The sequence below is a fragment of the Hemicordylus capensis genome, chromosome 2 (genome assembly GCF_027244095.1).
Source record: "Hemicordylus capensis ecotype Gifberg chromosome 2, rHemCap1.1.pri, whole genome shotgun sequence".
In the NCBI taxonomy this organism is placed as follows: domain Eukaryota; kingdom Metazoa; phylum Chordata; class Lepidosauria; order Squamata; family Cordylidae; genus Hemicordylus; species Hemicordylus capensis.
This window is the reverse complement of record NC_069658.1, coordinates 12,195,620-12,221,067: the sequence shown is the minus strand read 5'-3', so window position 1 is coordinate 12,221,067 and position 25,448 is coordinate 12,195,620. Positions and strand designations below refer to the sequence as shown.

At 45.6% G+C, this 25,448-nt stretch overlaps 1 protein-coding gene across 3 annotated transcripts in view; it reads left to right on the top strand.

The window, feature by feature from the left end:
• Nucleotides 1-20,775, top strand: part of ST8SIA5 (ST8 alpha-N-acetyl-neuraminide alpha-2,8-sialyltransferase 5) — a 73,314-nt gene extending 52,539 nt beyond the window's left edge. For all 3 annotated transcript variants that reach the window (XM_053299833.1, XM_053299831.1, XM_053299832.1), the window contains 3 exons: nucleotides 2,867-2,979; nucleotides 9,483-9,575; nucleotides 11,612-20,775. In XM_053299833.1, coding sequence (XP_053155808.1) covers nucleotides 2,867-2,979; nucleotides 9,483-9,575; nucleotides 11,612-12,074 — 669 coding nt within the window. In that variant the 3' untranslated portion in view covers nucleotides 12,075-20,775. The remainder of the gene's footprint in view (nucleotides 1-2,866; nucleotides 2,980-9,482; nucleotides 9,576-11,611) is intronic.
• Nucleotides 20,776-25,448: the final 4,673 nt, after the last annotated feature.

The following is a 25,448-nucleotide window of genomic DNA, read 5'->3' as shown; positions in this document are numbered from 1 at the left end:
AGGGAGGTTGTCCAAGTATTGCTTCTGGTAGACAATTAAGTAAATGAGTAATGTCTGATAACACTACGATACACAAAAAATACATATGTTAATCATGAAGTGCAGCTTTGGTATAGTGCATTAGAATTTTGTATAGTGCATTAGAAAAGCGCTTCGTGCACAGATCTCATTTGGTGCGTAGGCAGCTGCTGTCTGTGTCAACTCCACCCTTATATGAGGAGTCCTGCAGGTTGCTTTTGAGACGTCAGGGAATATTCAGAACACCGGGGAATATTCCAAATATTGGATATCTCTTCCCCAGGGTCTCAGAGGACTGTTTGTTAGACCATCCATACAAGCATTGTGCAATATATGCTATAAATAAGCATTTAAAAAAAAAGTCATGTCACTGTTTCCTTTGAATGTATTTTTGTTTCCTGCCATGAAATTATTCATGAACTAGGCATGTGCCAATAGCAGCATTTGCATGCTTATATAACCAGGTCTTTCCATATCCACAGGGCGCCAGAGGTTATAAGGAGCCACTGAGTCAGACTCTTAATTTGTCTAAATCCAGTAACGTCAGCTGCCCTCTGAAGCCTTGGGCAGAGGCCTTTTCTAGCGCTGCGACATTAGATACACCAGGGATTAAACTTCTGCAATCTCTGCCACTAAGCTGTGACCCATCCTTGTGTTTGGAGATGCTCCTACCCCAGGCCTGTCCAATGGACCACATAGGTCCAAGCTGCACACCATGGCAACAGATCTCTTCCTCTTGCCAAGCTCATGCAAGGTGATGGAATCATGGCGAACGGAACTGTGGACCCCTGGAACTTCCCCCTTTGGGAGGAGAGCTGGTCTGGTGGTCACAAGCGTGACTTGTCCCCTTTGCTAAGCAGGGTCCACCCTGGTTTGCATTTGAATGGGAGGTTCCATGTGTGAGCACTGTCAGATATTCCCCTTAGGGGATGGGGCTGCTCTGGGAAGTGCACCTGCATGCTTGAAAGCAGAAGGTTCCAAGTTCTCTCCTTGGAATCTCCAAGGTAGGGCTGAGAGAGATTCCTGCCTGCAACTGTAGAGAAGCTGCTGCAGGTCTAGGTAGACAATACTGAGCTAGATGGACCAAGGGTCTGACTCTGTATACAACAGCTCCCTATATATTCCACTCCCCCACCCCCAGGGAGTCGATAGTGACCATTTACAAACATGGGGAAATGCAGATGCCGTAGGTGGCTAACTGGCTCAATTTCCAGTGCAGATATTGTACTTACTTTGTTTGATTCAGGGATGTATATCCCACCTTACCACCAAAAGTCTTTGCTGTGTGTTTTAATAAGGTCTTGAGCAGAAGTATTATAAACTGTTTTTTATAACTTTTCTAGAGTTGCCTCAGGACTCTGGAACACGCTTCCTAACTAAATTAGCATTTCCCCTTGTCTGAATGTTTTTAAGAAGGGCCTAAAAACATACCTGTTTAGTCAGGCTTTTAGTGTATATTTTTAAAGTTTTGGTTTTAGAGTTTTAATTGTATTTTAAATTGTTTTAATTATGTTAATGTTTTAATTGGTTTTATATTGTGAACCACCCAGGGACTTGAGACCTTTTAAAAACACACAGCAAATAAAAACCATAAGATGCTAGAGCGAATCTAACTCGGGAGTGTGGAGGGGAGTAAAACCATCCAAGGCCTAGCTGGTGCCATTAAAAGCCAAAGGGAACAGGAGGGCCTTTGTCTAACACCTGAAAGATGACAAGAGGCACCAGGTGTGCAAGTTTGAAAGGGAGGGAGTTTCACACTTCCAGCACCATGATTGAAAAGGCCCACTCTCTGGTTGTCACCCACCTTACAAAGTGAGTGGCTTCCAGAAAGGACATAAGAACATAAGAACAGCCCTGCTGGATTGGGCCCAAGGAGGCCCATCTAGGCCAGCATCCTGTTTCACACAGTGACCCACCAGATGCCACTGGAAGCCTACAGGCAGGAGTTGAGGGCATGGCCTCCCTCCTGCTGTTACTCCCCTGCAACTGGTACTCAGAGGTATCCTTCCTTTGAGGCTGGAGGTGGCCTATAGCCCTCTGACTAGTAGCTGTTGATAGACTCGTCCTCCATGAAGTTATCCAAGCCCCTCTTAAAGCCATCCAGGTTGTCGGCTGTCACCACATCTCTGTGGCAGAGAATTCCACAAGTTGATTATGCGTTGATTATGGACCTTTGAGAATATTATTATACTGTGGATGCAATCATCTTGCAAATTCCCTACCTCCAATTCTATCTCCCCCTTTTTTTGTCAGTGGTGTTGGAGAATATTTTCAGCAGCTAAATTTGCAAACCAGCATCTACATAAGTGGGCCCCCAGGGCTTGTTTATACTTGTGTGCTCATTGTAGAATGATTGAGACATCAAGTATTGACCTTCATGTGTGAATGGATCGCCAGGCTCCAGATAGAAGCTTTGAGTAACCTCAAAATGTTTTTCTATAGAGTCGGTTCACACATTCAGCTACCAGCCATTAAATGTAAAGAAATCAAGTGATAAACATGCATGTTCGAACCAGTCCAGAGTTAGTGGTTGACATACAAGAGTATGCCATCTTAATAATGCTGCATAAGTTGTGCAAGTTACACGAATGGAAGTGTGTGCAAAATTTGTTACACAAGAGTAATCCCACTTTTCCAGTAGGCTTTTATTTGTGTAATACAATTTTTGTACATTTGCATTTGTGCAACTTGCATAACATGTGCAGATTGTACAGCTGAAACGTCACTAGGTACTCATACTGTCCTCTTGTGCAGTATGTCTATGGTCGTTTTGTCCAGAAGAAATGTGGAATAACTATTTAAAAGGCCAGCCACTACTAATTAACTGGCTTGTTTTGTTTTGCTCTAGGAGATGCCATACTATCGGTCCCAGTTTAAGAAATGTGCGGTGGTTGGGAATGGAGGAATTCTGAAGAGCAGCCGATGTGGCCGGGAGATCAATGGTGCAGATTTTGTATTTCGGTAATTGTCGCAGTGCAGTTCCTTTGGAGTTCTGTTAAAATAAATGCTGAAATAATAGTAGTGTGTTCCCAGTGAGTGTCTTACCACTGGTGTTCATGTATTACACAGGCAACCTTTCCAGTTTTATTTTGCATGTTGTTGATTAAGCTATAGACATAGTTGTCAGTAGCAGGGAGCGAATTATATGGTTCAGGGAACCCCAACTTCAGAAGTGGGTGAGATGTCATTAGATTTGTATCCCGGGGGAGAGTAGAGTTTTCATAAACTCATTGAATTTATAAGCTCATTCTGGGAAGCTAAGAAAGAAGTGAAAACAGAATGAGGACTACACACATCTGATTCAATTGACTTAAAAGAAATGAACGTGGCGATTGCCATTTTATCACGCCTTTTACTACACATTGAGGGTATTATCGCGATCCATGGAAAGCGGGCTAAGGGAGCTTAGCCTGCTTCCCACGGATCGTGGGAACCGCTGGGCTTGCAGGCGAGCCTGGTTTCCCCAAAGCGGGTCACCCGCTTAACTCCCCCTCCTCTGAGCCCAGGTTAGTGGAGCGAGTGCTCCGCTAACCCGGGTTTTTTGGCCGTGTATTGCTGCAGTGCAGCTCTGCGCTGCAGCACCACACGAGGAGATCCCCAGCCTCCTGGGCTCGAGGGTCTCTCCAGCATGCCCTGCGCACTCGCGTGGGGCTTCCTGGAACTTCCGGGGCTGTGCGGCCCCCGATCCCTGCAGCCCCCGCTGGCTCTGTGACGGAGCCGTCAGTCGTGTGGGCGGCCGATCCAGCTGCCCAGGGCTGCCTTCTGCTCGTCTGTGGGGAGAGCGGGCTCAGCCCCATAGCGGTGAGTCTCACTGATCATGAGACTCACCTCATTGAGAGTTGATGTGTGGTCAGATTTTCCTTAACCCTTGGTGGGTGATAAGAGCATAAGGACAAATGACAGAGCAATGGGCTCTGGGGCATATCTCAGTGGCTGAGCACCTGCTTTGAAGGCAGAAGGTCCCAGGTACCTTGAAGTAGGGCCTAGAATGACCCATCTGTAAATCCTGGAACACTGCTGCCAGACAGATTCAGCAAAAATGACCTAGATGGACCTGTGGTCTGACTCAGTAGAATGCAGCTTCACGTGTACACACAGGAGTGAAAGCCAGGGGCGTAACTACTATTAGGCAAGGGGAGGTGGCTGCCTGGGGGCCCCCACGCCTCGAGGGGCCCCCCAGAGGCAAGTCACACACACACACCCAGAGGCAAGTCCCCAGAGGCAAGTCACATTTTAAAATTTTGTCTCTGGGCCCACTCCAGCCTTGTTACGCCCCTGGTGAAAACAGCAGCAATTTAAAAAAGGAATCAAAACAATGAGTTCTAAAATGCCTGGGTAAACAAAAAGGTCTTTGCCTGGCACCGCAGAGACAACAACATAGACACCAGGCAAACCTCACTGGGGAGAGTGGCTTACATAGTCCTCAGCTAGCTGCACCCAAGAGGGCTGTCTTGCTGGCTGCGCAGGACTCACCATGGCGAGGATGCTCCTACTGATGGCAGGGGAAGCTCTGTGCATCCGAAGTGCTGCATCCAAGTTGGTCACAGCTGCTCTGATGCAGTGTTTAGCATGCACAGAGCCTCCCGCACCTAACACCAGTAGGAGTGTCCATGTGGTCCTTTGCTGCCAGAGAGGCCTCCTCTCTCTTGGGCGCACAGCTGGCTGCATGGTACTGTATGTGAGCACCACAATCACCCACTTTATCTCCAGGAACTGAGAGTACCTGGAAAAGGGCCTTCAAACATGACCTCAGTGCACGGAGAGGAACACAAGAGAGCAGGTGTTCCTTCAGGTACCTCCATTTTCTGGGTGGGGGCATATGGTCACTCACTGGGGTTTTTTAAATAATATTTTCCTGAATTTTTGCAGATGTAGTCAAAAGTCATGTGCATGCAGTACAGAACTGGAATTATACAGAAATCCAATTTTTACGATGCTCATTTCTCCCCCGCGTCATTGCAACAGCTGCAGTTGTTCACATCCCCGCAGCCTTTGTGATGAGAAATAAAATGCATTTTTTGAAAGAAAATATACCCAGAATTCCTTGGTGCACCATTCTTCCTGTGCCATTTTTCCTTGCCTTGATTGTATCAGTTGTTCAAATTCAGATGCAGCATTCTTTACAATGATGAAATAAATAGCATTCCGGAAGAAGCAGGCATGGGTTGCTACTCAAGAGTCTGCATATGGAATACTCTTTTCACCAGAGATTTAAAAGGGAAGGGATGTGGGGAGGACCGAGGAGCTTGGCAGAAAGTGAAAGCCTCAGCCATGAGATCTGTAGGGCCATCATCTTTTTAAAATTAAAGTCATTCAGTTGCAAACAAGCATGAGACTCTGTTTCCAGGATAAATGCTGTTATAACTACAGCGGCAGTTGCACCATTACACCTAAGAGAGGCAAATCAGACAGGTTTGATTTGGTTTTCCATGCACTGAACGTAAGAGGAGAGCTGATGTTGTGGTAGCAAGCATGACTTGTCACCTTAGCTAAGCAGGGTCCACCCTGGTTGCATTTGAATGGGAGACCACATGTGAGCACTGTAAGATATTCCCCTCAGGGGATGGAGCCGCTCTGGGAAGAGCATCTAGGTTCTAAGTTCCTCTGGCCTCTCCAAGATAGGGCTGAGAGAGATTCCTGCCTGCAACCTTGGAGAAGCTGCTGCCAGTCTGTGTAGACAATACTGAGCTAGATGGACCTATGGTCCAACTCAGTATGTGGCAGCTTCCCATGTTCCTGTGACCTTGTAATTTGATTGAATGTTTTAGTGAATTTGTTAGCTGGCCTTCAGCATAAAGTTCCTTAGAGGGTGCATAGACAAAGATAAGGGTAATACAACAAAAAGGAATATGATTGGTAAGAATGCAATAAATTCACTGAAACAGCCACTATAATCAGATGGGGGGGAAACCCAGCTTTGTCACAAAAGGCAACTAGAGACAAGCTGAATTACATGCTGGAAGGTCTAGTTCAGTGGCTCCCAACTGGGGGCCTCCAGAAATTGTTGAACTACAACTCCCACCATCCCCAGCCACAATACATTGTAGCTGGGGCTGATGGGAGTTGTAGTCCAGAAGCATCTGGAGGTCCCCCGGTTGGGGAACATGGTTTTCAAACTGTAGTCCACGGAACCCTAGAGATTCTCAGAAGCTCCTCAGGAGATCAGTGGTAGCAGACAGCAAGAGTTTCCATGCCCCCCGGAATTTCAGGTTTTATCTGGATTTCAAGCATCTCACCCAGATTGCTTAGCCCACCCGGATTCGCCCGGATTTAGCTTTCATCTTTTTTAAAAAACTAAGCTCTAGCCCTTGTAAAAGCGGAGTTATGGAGCACTATTCTGCTCAACCACTAGACCACTAGAAGAGCACAGGAGGCTAGCCGGGAGGGTTTCATATTCACAGGTATAGTAATCCCCTGAGGAATGTTGCCTTGTTTGTTATCAGCAGGGGATCTCTTTCGGGCAGTTGAGAGGATAGTTTGCTTTTGATGTAAATCACTGCCTGCCTGCCTGGCTGTGTATTGTAATGTTTGAGGATTTTCTTGGCTTTACGTTCAGTGCATACCTCCTTAGAATTAAGCGCCATTGGTTTCAATTAGATCTCTCAAATAAGTGTGTACAGAATTGCAGCCTTAATTAAAAACCTGTGCATTTTGTTCTATTGCTGCTGTTAATATGCCAAGGGAAATGGTCAGGCAAACATTTTTTCTCCAGCTATTGTTGGTAGATATCCAGAGCAAATACAAATCAACTGGCATGTGCAGCTGCTAATATGCATACACAGAATTATTTTCAAGCCAATTTACATAATATGCAAATTAGGCACCCGGATTCCAGAATATGGCAACCCTACAGACAACTTGCCAGACCTTCTACTCAATGTATGCACAGGTGCGTGCATGACGCCAGTGGCGTAGTGATGGTGTCAGCCTGTGTCCATATTTTTTGGTGGGCTGCCACCCTCACTACTGCCCCCCTTGCTCACCTGCGCCTGCCGCCTCTGCAGCCCCATCCACCTTTGTCAGGCGAGGCCCGGTGTAATGATGTCACAGCCCAGCAGCTGGGCGCCGGGCTGTGACATCATTGTTGTGGCCACCAAAGGGCAGCAAGCTGGCCGTGGTGATGAGTGGTCAACATATGGCAGGGTCTGCGGTGACTCCCCGCACAGGACCCTGGGTCCCACCCCCACTTGAGGGGGCCTCAGGCAGCCCCAGTTCCTGTAACATAGCCACTCAGTTATAGATCCATCCCAGCATTAGACTCAGCCTAGGTACAGGCCCTGTCAAATGCAGGGAACAGATGCGGAGCGTTGTGCTGTTCATGTGTCGAACATGCTGCGTGAATAACTCTGCAAGCAGACAGATCTGTACATGCATACCCTGTGCACAGATTGTATGAGCGTTGAACATAATGTGTGCACAGGACTCATGGACAGGATCCTTCTCTTCTCCTGGAGTGTGCAGCTGCAGAAGAATGTTAAGACGTGTTCTAGTGGGAATGCTAGTGGGTGATGCTGATGAATTCTGTCGAGTTCCCACATTCATTATAGCACCTGCCCCCAATCCTCTAACCTGCAAAACGTTCCTCAGCATACGGAGTAATGTGGAAAGGATATCCTGAAGGCAGAGGGTTTGGAAACCCTGATCTACCTGACGCCTGGCTCCACCTAGAGTTCAGAGTGCAAAATGGCACATCCCACCTATCGGGCTGTCAGGATGACCCGTTAGCTGCAGCATGAGGGGCCCGTTTGTGTGTGCAACCCAGTTTCCTAATAGGTTTTTGACAAAATACATTAAAAACCTCTCAAGCTACTTTCCGGGGCCCTGAACCTGTTTTGGGCTCCTTGGAACTGTTATTGGGAACAACAAATCAGTTATGGAGATTACATTTCAACTGGGTCTTTCATCAGGGAGGGAAAAGCTTGGGGGAAACCCAGGAAGGACATGCCAGAAACAATTGATTAAGGTTAAATATACTTCAAATATCATTTTGTAGGGTTGGTGCATGTGTTACATTTGCTAAGCGACTTCCACTAAAAATGGCTTCTTTGTGGTGGTGCTCCAAGAAAAGCCCTTGTAGACTGGCCTTCATGGTTTATCCCAGGGGTTCTGAGGCTTGGTCCCAGATGTTGTTGGACTTCAGCTCCCATAATCCCCAGCCTCAATGGCCAAAGGCTGCCAAAGGCCATTGTGGCAGGGGATTATGGGAGCTAAAGTCCAATAACATCTGGGGAGTCTGAGAAACTCTTGATTAGATTCTTGATTAGATTCACAATTGATTAGATTCTGATGCCAGACCTTCTACTCAATGTATGCACAGGTGGTTGTGGGTGGGGAAGACACATGTGGTAGTGGTATATTAAATTATGCAAGGAGAAGAGAAATGGAGAGATAAGTTTTATCTCTTTGTCATAATCCTATAATTTATGGCCATCCATTAAAACTGATGGACAAGAGTTTCGAGGCAGACCTTCACACAATGCGTAATTAGCATGTGGAATTTACTGCCACAGGATATGGTGATAACCACCAGTTAAGATGCTTTGAATAAGTCGATTCGAGACATTGATGGGGAGAGGTCTATCAATGGCTATTGGCCACAATAGCTCTTTGAAGCCTTTTTGTCCAGAGGCAGATTGCTGAGGGGCAGCAGCGAGAGAGGGCTAGTGCCTTCCTGCCCTGTTTTGTGGGTTTCCTGTAGACATCTAGTCAGCCACTGTGGGGAGCACGATTCTGGTGTCGATGGACCTTTGATGTGATCCACCAGAATTCATATTTGACTATTACAGGGTTCTTTCAGTTTCTGTGTCCGGAAATTCACAGCAGCTAGTGATGAGGGGAAACACGATATCACAGACTGCTTTGCACTAACTAACCAGCTAGGGAGGTTTTGCTGCCTTCCTGTCCTGTTCATGGACTTCCTGGAAGCATCCAGTTGGTCATTGTGAGAAGCAGGATGTTGGGCTAGATCAGGGCTGCTCAGCTTCAGCCCTCCAGCTGTTTTTGGACTACAGCACCCATAATCCCCAGCCACAGTGGCCAATAGTCAGAGATTAAGGGAGTTGTAGGCCAACATCTGCAGGAGGAACCAAGTTGTGCAGATGCAGCAGGGTTCTTGTTATATTCTTCTTTGTTCTTCTCAAGTTAAGCTTTTTGTCTCAGCTTAGCTACTTCTGATCCCAGAGTCTTCAGTTGCTGGGCTGCTAGGCCCCCAAGGCAGTCCATGTCATGTAGTTAGAGTGTTGGACTTGAGTGTTGGGACTTGAGCCTTGGTCAGGGTGTTGGATTTGAAGACCTGATTTCAGCTCCACACCCAGTTTCACTCTCTCTGCCTCGCCAGCCTCCAAGAGGAATTTGAATGAAATTGGGCTACAGTTTTCCTGCCTTGAGCTCCTTGGGAGTGGGCTGTGTATGTGAAAGGTAATAACAGCTTCAGCTTCTTTGTTGCTCTGTTCTTTTTCCTTTAGATGCAATTTGCCTCCCATTTCTGAGAAATACACTGTAGACGTTGGTGTAAAGACTGACATCGTGACAATTAATCCCAGCATAATTACTGAAAGGTCAGTCATTTGCCTGTTACACACCTCTGCCATGCCTACACTTTCCCCCTGTGTCTTTGTGAAATTGACAAACCTCAGGCAGGAGAAACTGTGCCTTATAATTATCCCCAGAGGTTCTTGCTCTTGACTTCATAATTTGATAGCAACTGGAAATCAGATTAATTTGAGCCTCCTTTTCATCAAAGAAAATGTGATCCAAAAATACATGTGGGCCTTCCACTCTCCCCCACATTTTCTCTCTCTTTCTTTCTTTCTTTCTTTCTTTCTTTCTTTCTTTCTTTCTTTCTTTCTTTCTTTCTCTCTCTCTTTTTCTTTCTTGCTCTTGCTCTTCCCTCCCTCCCTTCTTTCCTTCCCAAAGAAATACAGCTATATTTCATCTATCCATTCTAGCATAAGTTCTCCACCATATTGTGAATCTCACAATAACAGAATGGCAGGCGCGGAGGGAGGCCAGTGGCAGCCCGGTTTCAGCCCACTGCCACGCCCCCTAGCCCCGCGTCTGATGTAGGGAGTGGTTAGTTACGCCCCCTGTGTCCAACGTCATGGATGGCCCCATTTGGGAGCTAAACCACACTCCCATGTCTGGCGTTGGATGCAGGGGGCGTGAGGCGTGGCCCCTGAGGGGCAGCGGCCCGGGTTCTTTGAACCCGTCCACTCAGCGGTGGCTCTTCCCCTGCAGAATGGGAAGGACAGAGGGAAGATCTCTTCCTCTTCAGCACAATGCCAGGTGCAGGTAGCTCCTGAATTCTGTGAAATGTGATTCTCAGGTATTAATGTGATCCTGTATTTGAAGGAAGCAAAATGAATCTCTGACACTCAGATTTGTGGGCCTAGAAATAGGAATCTCTGCAATATCTTGGGGCAGGGAGGTCATGGAGTACCTGTGGCCACAGCCATATATGTCTTATAGGGCTTTCCTGGCAGACAGGAAAGTAATTCTGAAGAGTACACATCGGTACTTCGGGGAACAGCACATTGTGGGCGTTTCCTCTGCTTCCATTTCTCTCTCTTTCTTTCATTGGCTTAGATTGAATTAGATTGTAAGTCCCTTGGGGCAGAGACCTGCCCTCATGTATTTTGTAAAGTACCATGTGAACTGACAGTGCTGTTTACATAAATATGTATATATTCACAGGAAGATATTTATCCCATCTTCCTGCTTTCAAAAAAGGTGCCCAAGGTGACTAATAATCAGCAGTTTTAAGACAGAAACAAAATGCAAGCAGACAGAGTGACAGATTAAAGAGTGGATCAAATCTGTCAGAGATCATCCATCTCCACTCAGATTAAATCCTTGCTGTAAGAGAAGTAAGGAGCTGGCAAAATAATATCTGGGATGAAGCCGGATCAGGCTCCCAGGACAGGGCGTTTCATGCCCTGGGTGCTATCCCAGAGGATACTATATGTGCTTGGTCACAAGAACAGTGATCATAGAGATGGGCATGCATTACCAGTAGTACTGAGAGCCAACTGAACATTACTGGGAGGTTGGAGCTGGGTATGGTTGATCTTCTGTTTCAAGCACCAAAGTGTTTTGATTGCAGAAGTAAAGTGGGAGGTGTACAGTCATGTGGGTCTCAAGATCTGCAGATCTTTTCCCTGGTTATCTTGCACTGCAGGTCTCTTGTCTGGGATCAGGGACATCAAGCTTAACTCAGTGGCAGGGCATCTGCCTTGCATGCAGAAGGCCCCAGGTTCGATCCCTGGCTTCTCAAGGTAGGACTGGGAAAGACTCCTGCCTGAAACCTTGGAGAGTCAGTGTAGACAATACCGAGCGCGATGGAACAATGGACTGACTCCGTATAAGGCAGCTTCCTGAGGAGAGAGAGATTTCAGCTTGTTTTGACTCCCCCAATAGTGCCCACTGCAAGCTTGGTGTTCTCCATCACAGATAAGAGACCTACAGTGCATGAAAACCAGGGTAAAGATCTGTAGGGTTCCCCTTGAGATCCACAAGACCATGCACCTCCATTCCTGTCTAATTGTTATTCTGTTGTCTTTTGTCCAAAAAAACCACACACAAAAACCCCCTCCAGGTTCCACAAGCTGGATAAATGGAGGAAGCCCTTTTTTGACGTCCTGCAAGTCTACGAAAATGCCTCGGTGTTGCTCCCTGCCTTCTACAACACGCGTAACACGGACGTCTCCATCCGGGTCAAGTATGTCCTGGATGACTTTGAGTCCCAGCAGGCTGTCTACTATTTCCACCCGCAGTATCTCATCAACGTCTCGCGCTACTGGCTGAACCAAGGGGTTCGGGCCAAGCGGATCAGCACCGGCTTGATCCTGGTGACCGCAGCCTTGGAGCTGTGCGAGGAAGTGCACCTTTTTGGCTTCTGGGCCTTCCCCATGAACCCCTCAGGGATCTTCATAACCCACCATTACTATGACAATGTCAAACCTCGACCAGGATTCCATGCCATGCCTTCCGAAATCTTCAACTTCCTTCATATGCACAGCAAGGGGGTTCTGCGGGTTCACACGGGCGCCTGCAGTTGACGAGGACCAGCCGTTTAATTGATCATGTGTTGTGCGCAGAGAAAGGAGGAGCCAGCACAACAGGAACTCTGGGTCTGGAGAATCCATTCACGTGGCGGTTTTTGCGGTGAAAGAGTCACCTCAGAAGAAGGGGAGTTCACTCCCTTTCCGATATTCATGTTTTAAAATGCTCTTGTGAAAGTGGCCCCCGTGGGAGGAACTAAGTTGCCACGTTCTGGAAAATCACTCACAGCTGTGTGAATTAGCTCTAGATGTTCAGTGTCGAGGAGTTTTATCACAGTGAGAGTTTTATGCAATAATGTCCATTTCCTCAATGGCTTTGTGTTCCTTAATGGCTGGGGTGGCCTGCTCCTGTCCCTGCTCTCTATGTAGGGTTACTGTCATTTGGGTGAAGCAGGTCTTATCCATCACACAGATCTACTCACTGCCCTGGAACCCATCATGAGCAAAGAAGCACATGATCTATAGGTCCTAGACTAGAAATAGAGCACATTACCATAGTGATTCATTATTATTTCACCTCTAAGAAAGCATCAAACCTGAGTGTACTTGACAAAGTAGAGGATTCTAGCCAAATGGTTCTCAAAACTGTGGTACTAATACACTCTGGAGAGAGAGTACATTATCACTCATGAGGGGATTGTTCAGAAAAATCCTGGAGAGCAGGGGTTCACCTTGGGTCTCCAAAAGGGGTCTGCTCGAAATGGATTTTTTGTTTCATTTTGAGCTCGAAATGAAATACAGAATGTTAGAAATGTTTCATCGAAACAGTGGCAGAGTGTTTCAGAGTGGCAGAAACTTTTCAAGTGTTTCATGTGTTCTGGCCATAGGGAACAATGCGGAACTCGAAACACTCCATTGTTCCCATGGGGAGCTCCTAGGGACACCAAAGTGGGTTGGGATGTTAGGGCATGATGGGTGCTACCTACCACTCAACCCACAAAAGAAATGGGCAAGCAGGCGATTTTTCTTTTCTTTTTTTAATCTTCCCCCCCAAACCCCCATCGGATCCTATGGGGAAAGGTTAAAAAAAACTTAATCACCCACTTGCCCATTTATTTTGTAGGTTGGCTGGTAGGTAGCACCCATCATGCTGTACTACCCAACCCATTTGGGTGTCCCTAGGAGCTACCCATGGGGAACAATTGGGTGTTTTGTGTTTCCCATTGTTCCCTGTGGCTGGAACAAGCGGAATGCACAATTTTGCAACCCTGCCTTGAAAAACACTGCAGAAGCACACAGTGAAAGGGAATCTGTCCTTGACACAGATTTCAAAGGCAGTCCAAAAATAGCCCCCCCCAATCACTGACCCAGAATCCACTGCCAGCCACAGTGTTTATGCTGCAGTAACATCAATGGCACATTTGTTTATTCATTTATTTGAGAGAATAATAATTTCTCAATATTTTGAGACTAATTTGAGAGATTTTTTAATCTCTCACACACAATTGTGACTCCTTATGTTCCAAGCATTGCAACAGCAGCCACAACAGCACCCTTAGCAGCAAGCATAGCCATAAGCTCAACTAGAGCAACTTCAGCCACGTTTTGACTGAGTACAACACCTTGCAATGCAGATTGCAGAACAGATCAGAGGAGTAAGTGAAGCACAAGTTACTATCAAGGCCAGACATGGAGCTTATCACAGCAGTCACCAAGAAATATTACATACACACACTGTCCATTTCTTGCCACAACACTGTCTCACAAACAAAACAAACCACAACTCAAGAAAGGCAGGCACCCAAGTTCTGCCTTTGTCAATCTGAGATCCATCAAAACCAGATAGTTATAGCATCAATAGCACAGCAAGCATATTATACTCAGTACTGATAAAAGAAAACCACAAAATCAAACCTTCCTCAGTTCCTTCCTCCTCTCCTGATGTAAGGGCTCTCCTCTCTCTGCCTCCTAGTCCCTCTGAATACATTTTGAAATTTCCGCCAAAAGTGTTCACCCTCCCTTCCCCCAGCCAATGGGGGGCACAGTTGCTCATGACAACACGTGATTTGGATGCTAACAAGCCAACAAAGAAGCAAGGAGATTGCAAGCCAGTGGGAATCCAGTTCCAGAACACCAATCAGCAAGGGAAAAACAGACCACCAAAATGGTGCTCGAAGCACGTGAAATGTTTTGAGGTGAAACTGAGTCGTTCTGTTTCGAGCTCAAAACATGCCCATTATTTTAAGGGCATTTTGGTTTGATCTCGAAACATTCAAAACAGTCCAGAAGCATTTTCCACATCCCTAGTCTCCAACTGTTGTTGGACGACAACTCCCATTATCCTCAGCCACAATGGCCTGTGGCCATTGTGGCTGGAGATGATGGGAGTTGTCGTCCAACAACAGCTGAGGACCCAAAGTTGAGAACCTCTGCTGGAGGGGAAGTTTTCATTGTACTTTGTCTGCAATTCCATCTGCTTTCATGGTGGTTTCTCAGCGGTATTACTGGTATGAAGAATCTGGCCCAATGGTCCTTGAAAGGATGCACAAATAGGGACACAAGAAGCTGCGTCTACTGAGTCTGACTAGTGATCCACTTAGCTCATTGTGGTCTACTTTTACTGGCAGTGACTCTCCAAAGTTTCAGGCAGGAGTCTGGAGATACCAGGGAGTGAACCTGGGACCTGCATGCAAAGCAGATGTTCTACCACTGAGTTACAGCCCTTCCCCCTATTTACAGTATCTCCTCTTTCAGGTTGCACCAAGCAAACCATGTGGATTGGTTACCACTTAAGATACAGGCTACTTGTCATACTGACGATCCTGGGATTCAAGAGGGATAAAAGGATGCATTCCCCTTCAGAGCTTAGAACTGTGTTTCGGATCCACATTTACAATTATGAGTGCAGTTCTAAGAGGTAGTAGTTCATTCGTTTGGAGTAAAAGGGTGTGCCTGAAAAGGAATTTGCAAAATAGATGCAGAAACAAGCGGTGGCCATGCTATAGGGATAATGTATGAGGCAGCACTAGATCAGGGATCATGAACGTGCATGCTTGCATCTGCAATGCCAGACACAACTACTGTTGCATTTGAAACTAGATAGATAGATAGATAGATAGATAGATAGATAGAAAGGAATTTCTGACCTCAAATTCCACACGCCAAGGAAATACAAATGTTAAGGGACATTTCCCCTGTATTCCTGGTATATTCCAAGCTCTCAGTAATGGTGATCGCAGGGTGGTTTTGTGCTGTCATGTTATTCCCTTGACAATTGCCCTGTCATCTAAAGTAATCCCCACATGGTAACTAGCAAGGTAGTTTTTCCTAGCACATAAGAGCCTCCTTGAGCTGTCAGTGATGAGATTGTTACGATCTTCCTTGTGGTGATATTATTATTACCATGTGAATGTATTGTTTGCAGGCTATCTGGCTCCACCAGTGGTTTGGGGGCTCATCAGGAATATGAGAATGTTCCTTACTGTGAGACATAGGGCCTAATTCACCAGGAAGTGTTCCTGCTCAAGGCCCATCAGAACAAACAGGAGCTGTGCACAAGAGCAGTAGCCTCTTTCATTTCAATGGGGTTCCTGCAGGAGATGTTCTCAATCGATTTTGCCCACACGGCAATGATTTTCAAACTTCATGCCTTCAGGAAACACTTTCTGCATTGACTTTGTCTGTAGAGTTTGTGCTAAACAGCTCCTGCGTGTTGCAAAGGATTTGGGGGCATATCTGAGGGCAGGGTTTCTCATCTTTGAGTCCCCAGATGCTGTTGAACTGCAACTATCACCAGCCCTAGCCACAATGACCATTGTGGCCAGGGATGATGGGAGTTGTAGTCCAACAACAGCAACAGGGGTCCCAAAGTTGAGAAACCCTGTTCTAGGATATACACTCAGCTCAGAGACTGGCCTTTTAGGCCTTCTTGATCAAGAGCAGGGTCCAGCATTTATGATTTGTTTGGCACATTTCTGTAGAACCCCATATGCAAATCTCTGTGTGGCTCACAATCTAAAAACACAACAATTAAATTGGACCCAGCAGCCCTTTGTGGCTGCAGGAGAAGATCAGCAGTGATGGGCAAGTTGTCTTTCAGGAAAACCTCTTTGCTCATTGAGGAACACCCAACAAGTGTCTGGGGTGCTATGGGGCTTCCTAGCAAACCATTTACAGCCACCCCCTTAGGAAAAATGACAGAGAGCATTTGTAAATAGATAACTAGATATCCATGTTGTTGATGTTACTGAAAGTTATTTTTCATGATGCAACTGCCATGTTTGTTGGCACTGTGGAAGCAAACCATGGGCTATGGGGGAGAGGTCTACGTTTCCAGCCAATGTCCATGAAACCACTCCCTTAATGAAGCAGCAGCCTCTGGGTGGCAGCTGTGTTGTGAGAAGCGGCCCAGGGTGTTCCTTTTGAAAGCCATAAATATTCTCAGTGTAAGTGTGAGTCGATGGATATTCATTATTATGAATCTCAGTCACTGTGAAATGTACCTAGCATGTCAAAGGGGTTATACATGGCTGCAGAAGACAGCACTTTGGATAGATCTTTAATTTGTATTTTTGTTCAACTGCACTGAGTTGGATGGGGCCCTGAAGCAGATCCAAAACATATTTGCAATGAATTGTCTTTATGAGATGAGCGGGCTAGAAGGGACACTGCAACATCCTTCCTGAAGCTAAGTAGGTTTGGGGCTGGTCAGTGTCTGGATGGGAAACTCCCTGGGAATCTTACGTACTCTGTCTTGAGCTCCATAGAAGAAAGGCGGACTAGAAACGTGATTTATAATACTGTTGCAAGGATCTCCTGGGGAAAAGCAATGTACATTGCATGTGGGCAATTCTACGGGTAATGGAATCAGGCAGTTTACCACTTTTCCATTGACTGTAACCATAAGCAGTTTTTCAAGTTGACATGATATATATCCACTGGCAAGAGAACATCTGCTATGAGGTCATATTTATACAAAATCCTTCAATAGTATAAAGAGCATCTGAAACATGCAAAATATGTCAGAAACAGGCTCAGAAACAATGTCTAAAAATTCTGATTCCATTACCGACGCATTTTTGCACGTTTCAGACATCTATTGTTTCTTTGTTTGTTTGTTTGCATTTTATATCCCGCTCTTCCTCCAAGGAGCCCAGAGTGGTGTACTACATACTTAAGTTTCTCCTCACAACAACCCTGTGAAGTAGGTTAGGCTGTAAAAATATGACCTGACAGCAGGAGATTTTCTCATGCCAGTGGGTAGGTATATATAATATCAACTTGAAAATTTACGAATAGCTGTAGTCGTTGAGACAGTGGAAGCCTGCCTGATTCCACTACCCTTGGAATTGCCCCTGTGCCCACACCTCTGCAGAATACCTGTCAGTGAGAGCCAGGTGTCCCCGTTTCAGGGCTGCTTCCCCCTTGCAACAGCACTGTTTCCCAATGCAGTGCGTTACTTGTCTCTATAGGTGTAATGCTATATAGAAGAAAATAAAGGAATATATTTAGGGAAACCATCCAGGCAGGAGCTCAAGACTGATCCACAAGCCACTGAGAATCAAGTTGGATCTTCTCTGCATAGTCCCACCCTTCATCTGCATAGCCCCTCCCACAGTTCTCTGGTTTCTTGGCTATGTTACAGTAGGGCTTCTCCGCCTTGGGTCTCCAGATGTTGAACTAAAACATCCATCACCCCCAGTTTGTGACAGCCAAAGACCAACAAAAGCAGGGGACTCAAGGTTGGGAACTCCTGCATAGTAGGGGTGTGCACAAACAAAAGACTGTGGCTCGGCTCAAATTCAAATCAAATTCGAGCCGAACCGGCCGGTGCAGTCTGTTCGACTGAACCGGTTCAGGCGGTTAATACTTGTAAAGGGGAATCCAGTGAGGATTCTCTTTTACAAGCAAAGGGGGTCCTAGAATCCTCTAAGGGTGAGAGCAGCAAAAGAGAGAAATGTATTTCTCAGATGCATACAGTGGATGCAGGGAGGCACCACATGGGCAGCTTCCAAAGCAGAGCATTGTATGTGCTTGGGGCTGTGCTGGGGGGTGGAGCTAGCTGTCACGCCTTCCCAGTAAGAACATTTCTACTTCTCTTGCCACCCCTGCCTGCCCGTTCACTGCCGAACTGGTCCACCCAAACAGAGTTTGGTCCGGTTCAATGCAGACTGAACTGCCCCCCTGGATTGGTCCATAATCTAGCTGCCGAACCAGCCCGAGGCGAACCAGTTCAGCAGCGAACAGTTTGTGCACACTCCTACTGCACAAATGTGCAACAGAGCCTTAGGAACCAATTTTTATTGTATTGGTTTGTATGAACTAATCAGTTTGTGCCAGTATTATCACAAGCTTGGCCTAAGGTATGTTAGGCTTGGCCTAAGCATGGCCTAACACAGGCTTGGCCTACGTATGCAAGACCCGATGCAAAATGGTAATGCACCTCCCCTATTGTTTGCTTCCCCACTCAGCCCTAGAGCTTTCTTGATCTAACAACCCCTTTCCCCGTGTGTCAGAGGGTTATTGGCGGAGAGACCAGAGAGTCAAGTTACGTTGAGCAAGCACATGAATTCTGTAGCTTTCATCTTTGTGTAGAAGAGAGGGTTTGGGCTTGTACAGTTTTCTCATCTTTGCAGCACTAGAAAGCGGCATTGGCAAAAATCCCCACTTTCACCCCGCTCGTGAAGCGACATTTTAAGTGCTAAGAGGCAGGCAAATGGAATTACATTCTGCAACATTAAACTATTCAGGAATCAAAAGTCAAAATTTATAGACATAGGCTTTAAATATAAGAATTGGGTGTTTTTTTTTAGTTTTTACATGCAGATTCAAAATCTTGAGAATGTATGTTTGAATGACGCCCCCTCAGTGGTGGAGGGAGGCCAGTGGCGGCCCAGGTCCAGCTCACCCCCGTGGCCCCCTAGCCCCACCCCTGTGTCTGATGGCAGATACTAAGCCACACACCCTGCCTCTGATGGCAGACACAGGGGGCGTCGCTTTGCTTGCAAACAGGGCCCTGTGGCCCCATTTGCAGGCAAAATTCCTGGCCAGCATCATGTTCGCCGCATGGCTGGAGTGGCTCCCCCTGCCTAAAAGACGGGGAGAGTTGCTCCTGGCCATGTGGCAAACGCAGTGCTGGTTTAGCTTGCAACAGGGCCCCAGGACCCTGTTTGCAAGCACAATCCTTGGCTAGTGCCCTGTTCGCAGCATGGCCGGGAGCAACTCTCCCTGCCTTTTGTACATCAGACGCAGGGTGTGTGGCTGGGATGCCGGGCATGGTCCCTGATTGACGGCGGCCCAGGTTCTTTGAACCAGTTTGCTCAATGGTTTGCTCAATGGCAGTGGCGTAGCGACAATGGAAAAGGGTGATGTCCCCGGGCCATCTGAAGAAGCCCCTCCACTGGATGGGTGACAGCTTGCTCTTTGCACGTCCCCTTGCACCCCTCTGAAAGAGAAGATGGCAGAGACCCATCTTCACTTATTGTCCCAGGTCCTACTCCAACCCGGCTATGTCTCTGCCTTTTTAGAACATTGGTTCTCAACCTTGGGTCCCCATCCACAATGGCCAATGGGGGGGATGATAGGAATTGTAGTCCAGCCACACTTGGGAACCCAAAGTTGGGAACCTTTGCTTTAGAAGTCCACTCATAAAAACCCCAAGTTGTTCAGAACTACAAGTTTCTTGGAATCAAAGAATTAATCCTAGTTCCTTGCATCTCCCCATGCAGTCACTTGGTGCTAGTGATTAGTAACAATTTAATCTTCCCTTTTAACAAATTGCTTTGTAGCTTTTGTGGCATCATATTATTCCTCAAAGCATTCTCTGAACTCTCCTTCCAACTGCAAAGATAGAAAATCCATGATTTGCACTAAATTATTTTTGAAGCAAACTCGTGATTGTTGTGCACATCTTGAGATCTGAACACTTTCGAGCTCTTACATTTAATGTTCATAGAGCAGTACACATGATCTATTCTCTACATTTTACAGGGTTTAGTCCCTGTGTTGAATTTTAAAAGAAACACTTGTACAGTCATGAAAATATGTACACATGTACCAACGTTTGTACATGTGTACAAAATAATGTGTGAATAGCTACCATGGTTTTCTGGGATTCTTGATACTGTGGCTGCATTTCTTGGATGATGAAAAAGGTACTTGCTGCTAAATTTGGGATACGATACACGAACTTCTGGTTACTTTTTTGGTCTTTGTTGTGCATTATACCAGGGAGAGGCTATTTGTGCTTTAAAAAAAAAAATTAAACTCATTTTAATATAAAGTCTGCTGTATTCATTAGAGGCCTTCATAAATGGAAAACGTAAAGGGAAGAGCAATGCTGGTTAGATCAACTTTCAGTTTGAGGGTAATGGATAACATTGCCCTTCTGTTGTTAACACAACCTAAAGTGTTAATTGAAATACTACTTACAATAAGTGTAATTCATATTTCTTGATCCCACTTAGGTATGTGGAAGGAGGGAGGTGAACAGAACCCCCCCTTTTGTTTACATCTCTTTTATTAGCAATATTCTTTTTGTTGAATAACTACTTGCTGAAGTCCTCAACCTTGTAATTTTATTACTTTGACGTGTTTTTCAATTGACCGTATGATGTGATATCCTATAAATTGATGTAAGCCATAACTTTAAAAAACAGCAATCAGGGTATTTTTTCATCAATCACTGTGTCACTGTGTTTGGGAAACAATTTAACAGTTATCAAATAAACCAGTCTGTCAGTTTCATTTGAAAAAGAAATGAACTTGTAGGGTTTTGTTTTTGAGTTGTTTCATAATAAGGCTGCAGAAATCTACTAATCTGTGACAGGTGAAAAATGATGCCTGATGAGCGAAAAAAGTCCTGATGAGCAATGTACCACCATAGCTTGACGAGTAAATGTCTGGCTGATAAACTGAGCCAAGATGAGAAATGGGGAATCACAGATTGTACATCAATAACAGAAAACAAAATCCGTGAACAACCTTAAACAGGTAGAAATATTAATAAATGTACAGAACAAACTCATACACAAACCAAAGGTGCAAAAATGCACCTAATGAAGACTGATATAAAATCTGCACAAGGCATCCAAAATACAAAGACATGCAAATGCCAAGAATGTGAGATGATAAATATACAATAAACACTGTGAATCACTCTGAAAAGGTGGGAATAACCCACTCTCAAATGGTGGAGAATATGTAAAAATGCACATTCAGTTTGAAAAAGAATCTTCACATTGGGAACGGAGAAAATGCAAGATCCCGAAATGCCAAAGAACAAGACAGATAACTCCACAAACTCAAAGATGTCATTCTTCATAAATGCTGATGTAATGGTGCCAAAAATGCCTGAAGTGAATCCTCGTGGATGAGATGTGATCATCCTGAACAAAGAACTTAACAGGCCTCCTAGGTAAAAGCCGGTTTCGGAACAGTCTTCATCAGAAGTACAAATAATCTTCCAACCGGAATAGCCTTGCCGCTTGAAGCGACACAAGTGCTTGCTAAAGCATGCTAATCTCCTTGGTGTGGGCTCCTGCAATCATGCTAATGTTGGCAAACCATATTAAATCTAGATTCAAATGATTGTGTGAACCAGGCTGTTGTCTGCTCAAAGTTCCCCTGCGGATAAAATGTGTTGTACACTGAACACTGGAATGGAGAAGAGGAGAGTCAACCCTTAGCTCCCTGAGCCGCTAGTTTATGAAGGGAGTTTTTTTCATAAGGGAGCATTCGGATATTAGGAGAGAAGAGCTGGTCTTGTGGTAGCAAGCATGACTTGTCCCCATAGCTAAGCAGGGTCTGCCCTGGTTGCATATGAATGGGAGACTTGATGTGTGAGCACTGCAAGATGTGTGAGCACTTCATCCTCAGGGGATGAAGCCGCTCTGGGAAGAGCAGAAGGTTTCAAGTTCCCTCCCTGGCTTCTCCAAGATAGGGCTGAGAGAGATTCCTGCCTGCAACCTTGGAGAAGCCGCTGCCAGTCTGTGAAGACAATACTGAGCTAGATAGACCAATGGTCTGACTCAGTATATGGCAGTTTCCTATGTTCCTATATGCAGCCTCTCCACCTGAATTCTGGAGTGGGACAATGACCAGGAAAAGTGTCACTTGATTCTGTGCAGTGTAGCTCTGTTAGTCTGTTGCAGCAAAGCAAAACATGTTGTGGAACCTTGAAGATTAGCCCACTTACTGCAGCATGAGCTTTCAGAAGATAAAGCCCACTGCAACCAATGAATGTGGTTCCCTCATTCAGTGGACACAGTGGTTCCCTCACAAGCCCTACCCACTGCTACTAAGCTGCAGTTGTGTTGGAGTTCCCTTGGAACTACTGCAGTGCCAGGCCCATCCATGAGAACATAAGCCCTGCCAGAACCGGGCCCAAGTCCTATCCAGTCTAGCTCCCTGTTTCACACAGTGGACCACCAGATGCCTCTGAGAAACCCACAAGCAAGAGGTTGATGAGGGCATGCCCTCTTTCTTGCGGTTGCTCCCTGCAACTGGTATTTGGAGGCATCTTGCCTTTGAGGCTGGAGGTCACATATAGCCACCAACTAGGAACCATTGATAGACCTGTCCTCTATGATTTTCTCCAAGTCCCTTTTAAAGCCATCCATGCTAGTGGCCATCACCACATCCCGTGGCAGAGAATTCAATAAAACTACCTACCTACCTACCTACCTACCTATCTAACACATTTGTATACCGCCCAAAATGCAAGACTCTGGGCGGTTTACAACAAAACAATAAAAACAACAAATAAAAAGTTTAAAACATTACAACAATTTAAAATTTAAAACATTAAAACTATTATAAACACAATTAAAACAATATCTAATTAAAATCATGGGTGAACAAATGCATCTTGACTGCCTTTTTAAAAGTTCTAAGAGATGGGGAGGCTCTTATTTGAACAGGGAGTGTGTTCCAAAGCCTCGGGGCAGCAGCGGAGAAGGCCTGTCCATGAGTAGCCACCAGATGAGCTGGTGGCAACTGCAGATGAACCTCTCCTGATGATCTCAATGGACGATGTGATTCATAGCAAAGAAGACATTCTCTTAAATACTCAGGGCCCAAGCTGTTTAGGGCTTTATAGGTTACAACCAAAACCTTGTACTTTGCCCGGAAACCTATTGCAACCAGTGTCGATTTTTTAAGATAGGAGTGATATGGTCTCTCTGAGATGATCCAGAGACCAACCTGGCTGCTGCATTCTGGACCAACTGCAGTTTCCGGACTATGTACAAAGGCAGCCCCACTTAGAGCACATTGCAGTAATCAAGTCTGGAGGTGACCAGCAGATGTACTACTGTTCTGAGGTCATTTATCTTGATATCAAGATTTTATCAGCCAAAGCTGATAAAAGGCACCTCTGGCTGCTGCCTCAACCTGGGATACCAGGGAGAGTTTTGTGTCCTGAAGCACCCCCAGAATGCATACCTGTTCATTCTGAGGAAGTGTGACCCTGTCTAGAACAGGCAGATCAAAATCATCTCCCAAGTTCCGACCCCACACAATAAGTACCTCCGTCTTATCTGGATTCAGCCTCAGCTTGTTACCTCTCATCCAGCCCATCACTGCCTCTAGGCAGGCATTTAGGGAGGTTATGCCCTCTCCTGATGATGTTGACATGGACAAAATGATTTGTATGCTGTAATTTATAATTATGTGCTGTGTGAAAAAGTACTTCCTTTTGCTGGTCCTAAATTTCCCAGCCTTCTTCATAGGATGACTCCTGGTTCTAGTGTTGTGCGAGAGGGAGAAAAATTCCTCTCTGTCCACTCTCTCTACTCTATGCATAATGGTATATACCTCTCTTGGTTGCCCTCTTCTGCACCTTTTCAGGTTCTACAATGTCCTTCTTAAGATATGGTGACCAGAACTGTACATAGTATTCCAAATGAGGCCACATCATATATTCCTATAAGTGCATTATAATAATAGCAGTTTTAGTTTCAATCCCCTTCCTAATGATCCCTAGCATGGAATTTGCCATTTTCACAGCTGCCATGCTCTGAGTCGACACTTTCAATGAACTGCCCACCACAATCTCAGTCACCAACAGCTCAGACCCCATAGAGAATATGTGAAGTTGGGTTTTTTTGCCCCAGTATGCATAACTTTACATTTGATAACACTGAACCGCATTTGCCATTTTGCTGCCCACTCCCCCAGTTCGGAGAAATCCTTTTGGAGCTTCTCACAATCTGTTGTGGATTTCACTACCCTAAGTCATTTAGTGTCTGTAGCGGATTATAGCCTTTATCTCAGAGCAAGCTCACATGAGGGAAAGAAATGCTGAATCATCCCTGCTGAGCTTTCCTAAGACCCTTCTGTATTTCTGGTAGGTTAAAAAATGGTTGTCGCCACCACCACCCCTCTATTACAGTGCTTGAATCTCCCTGGGCTTGGGGTGGAATTCCCAGGGAAAACTTTCTTTTGCTATTGGAAAAGTACAAAAATCTTCCACATGCAAGCCTGCACATGGTGAGAAAACTAAGAGCTCCTGAGCTCCTGAGGCATGTTTGCACCAGAGGGGGGGAAAGCCCCCTTTCAGCCCTCCTTCTCCATAGTTAAAAATCCACTTGGAGAGACTTGTACAAGAAAAGAACAAACAAAGAAAACAGTTTTATTCAAATGCTACAGACTGGTTCCTTCTGTAGTTTTCTCAGCTTTTAGTTACAGGTAAAAATACTCAGTAAGTTACAAGAATACTCCAAAAAACACCCCATATGAAGTTGGGGTGGCACGCTCTAAAAACCATGGTTACCCAGTTGCAAGGAACAGGTATGTAGGGAAATACAATGGCACAATTAAAACTTACAGAGTCTTTTGCAACACCCTGGCTGGATAGGTGTAGGTCAGTGTTGCTTAGCTTAATTACATTACAGATAAACCATAATTGACCAGTATCAGGGATATATAAAGCACACACAAAAGAAACAGAACATCTAATGCAAAATCTAACTAAACAAACCTTCCCTAGACTAAACTTACCTAAGCCAAAATCCTGGCTTCCTTTGTCTTGAAATCACCAAATCATGGATTCAACCTGCTAGCCTCCTGGCTTCCCAGGACCTGCAGAAGAGACCTTCTCCTGCAGCCAGTTCTCATGGACACATGTTTTCCTCTCGGCACTCCCAGCCTGCTTCTTCTAACAAAGAAGTCTTCTCTTCCTCCCAATGGCTCTCTAGGTCCCACCCACCTGGTATGCTGATTGGCTGAGCTCTGGAGTTCACCAGCCTGTCAGTCAGGACAGGGTTCACTTCCGGTTCACTCTTTAAGGAAGGGATGGCTGATCACTACAGTGTCATCTGCAAAATTGGCCACTTGGCTGCTTATCCCAACTTCTAGATAATTTATAAACAAGTTAAAGAGAATTGATCCCAGTACAGATCCCTGGGGGACCCCACTTCCCTCCATTGTGAA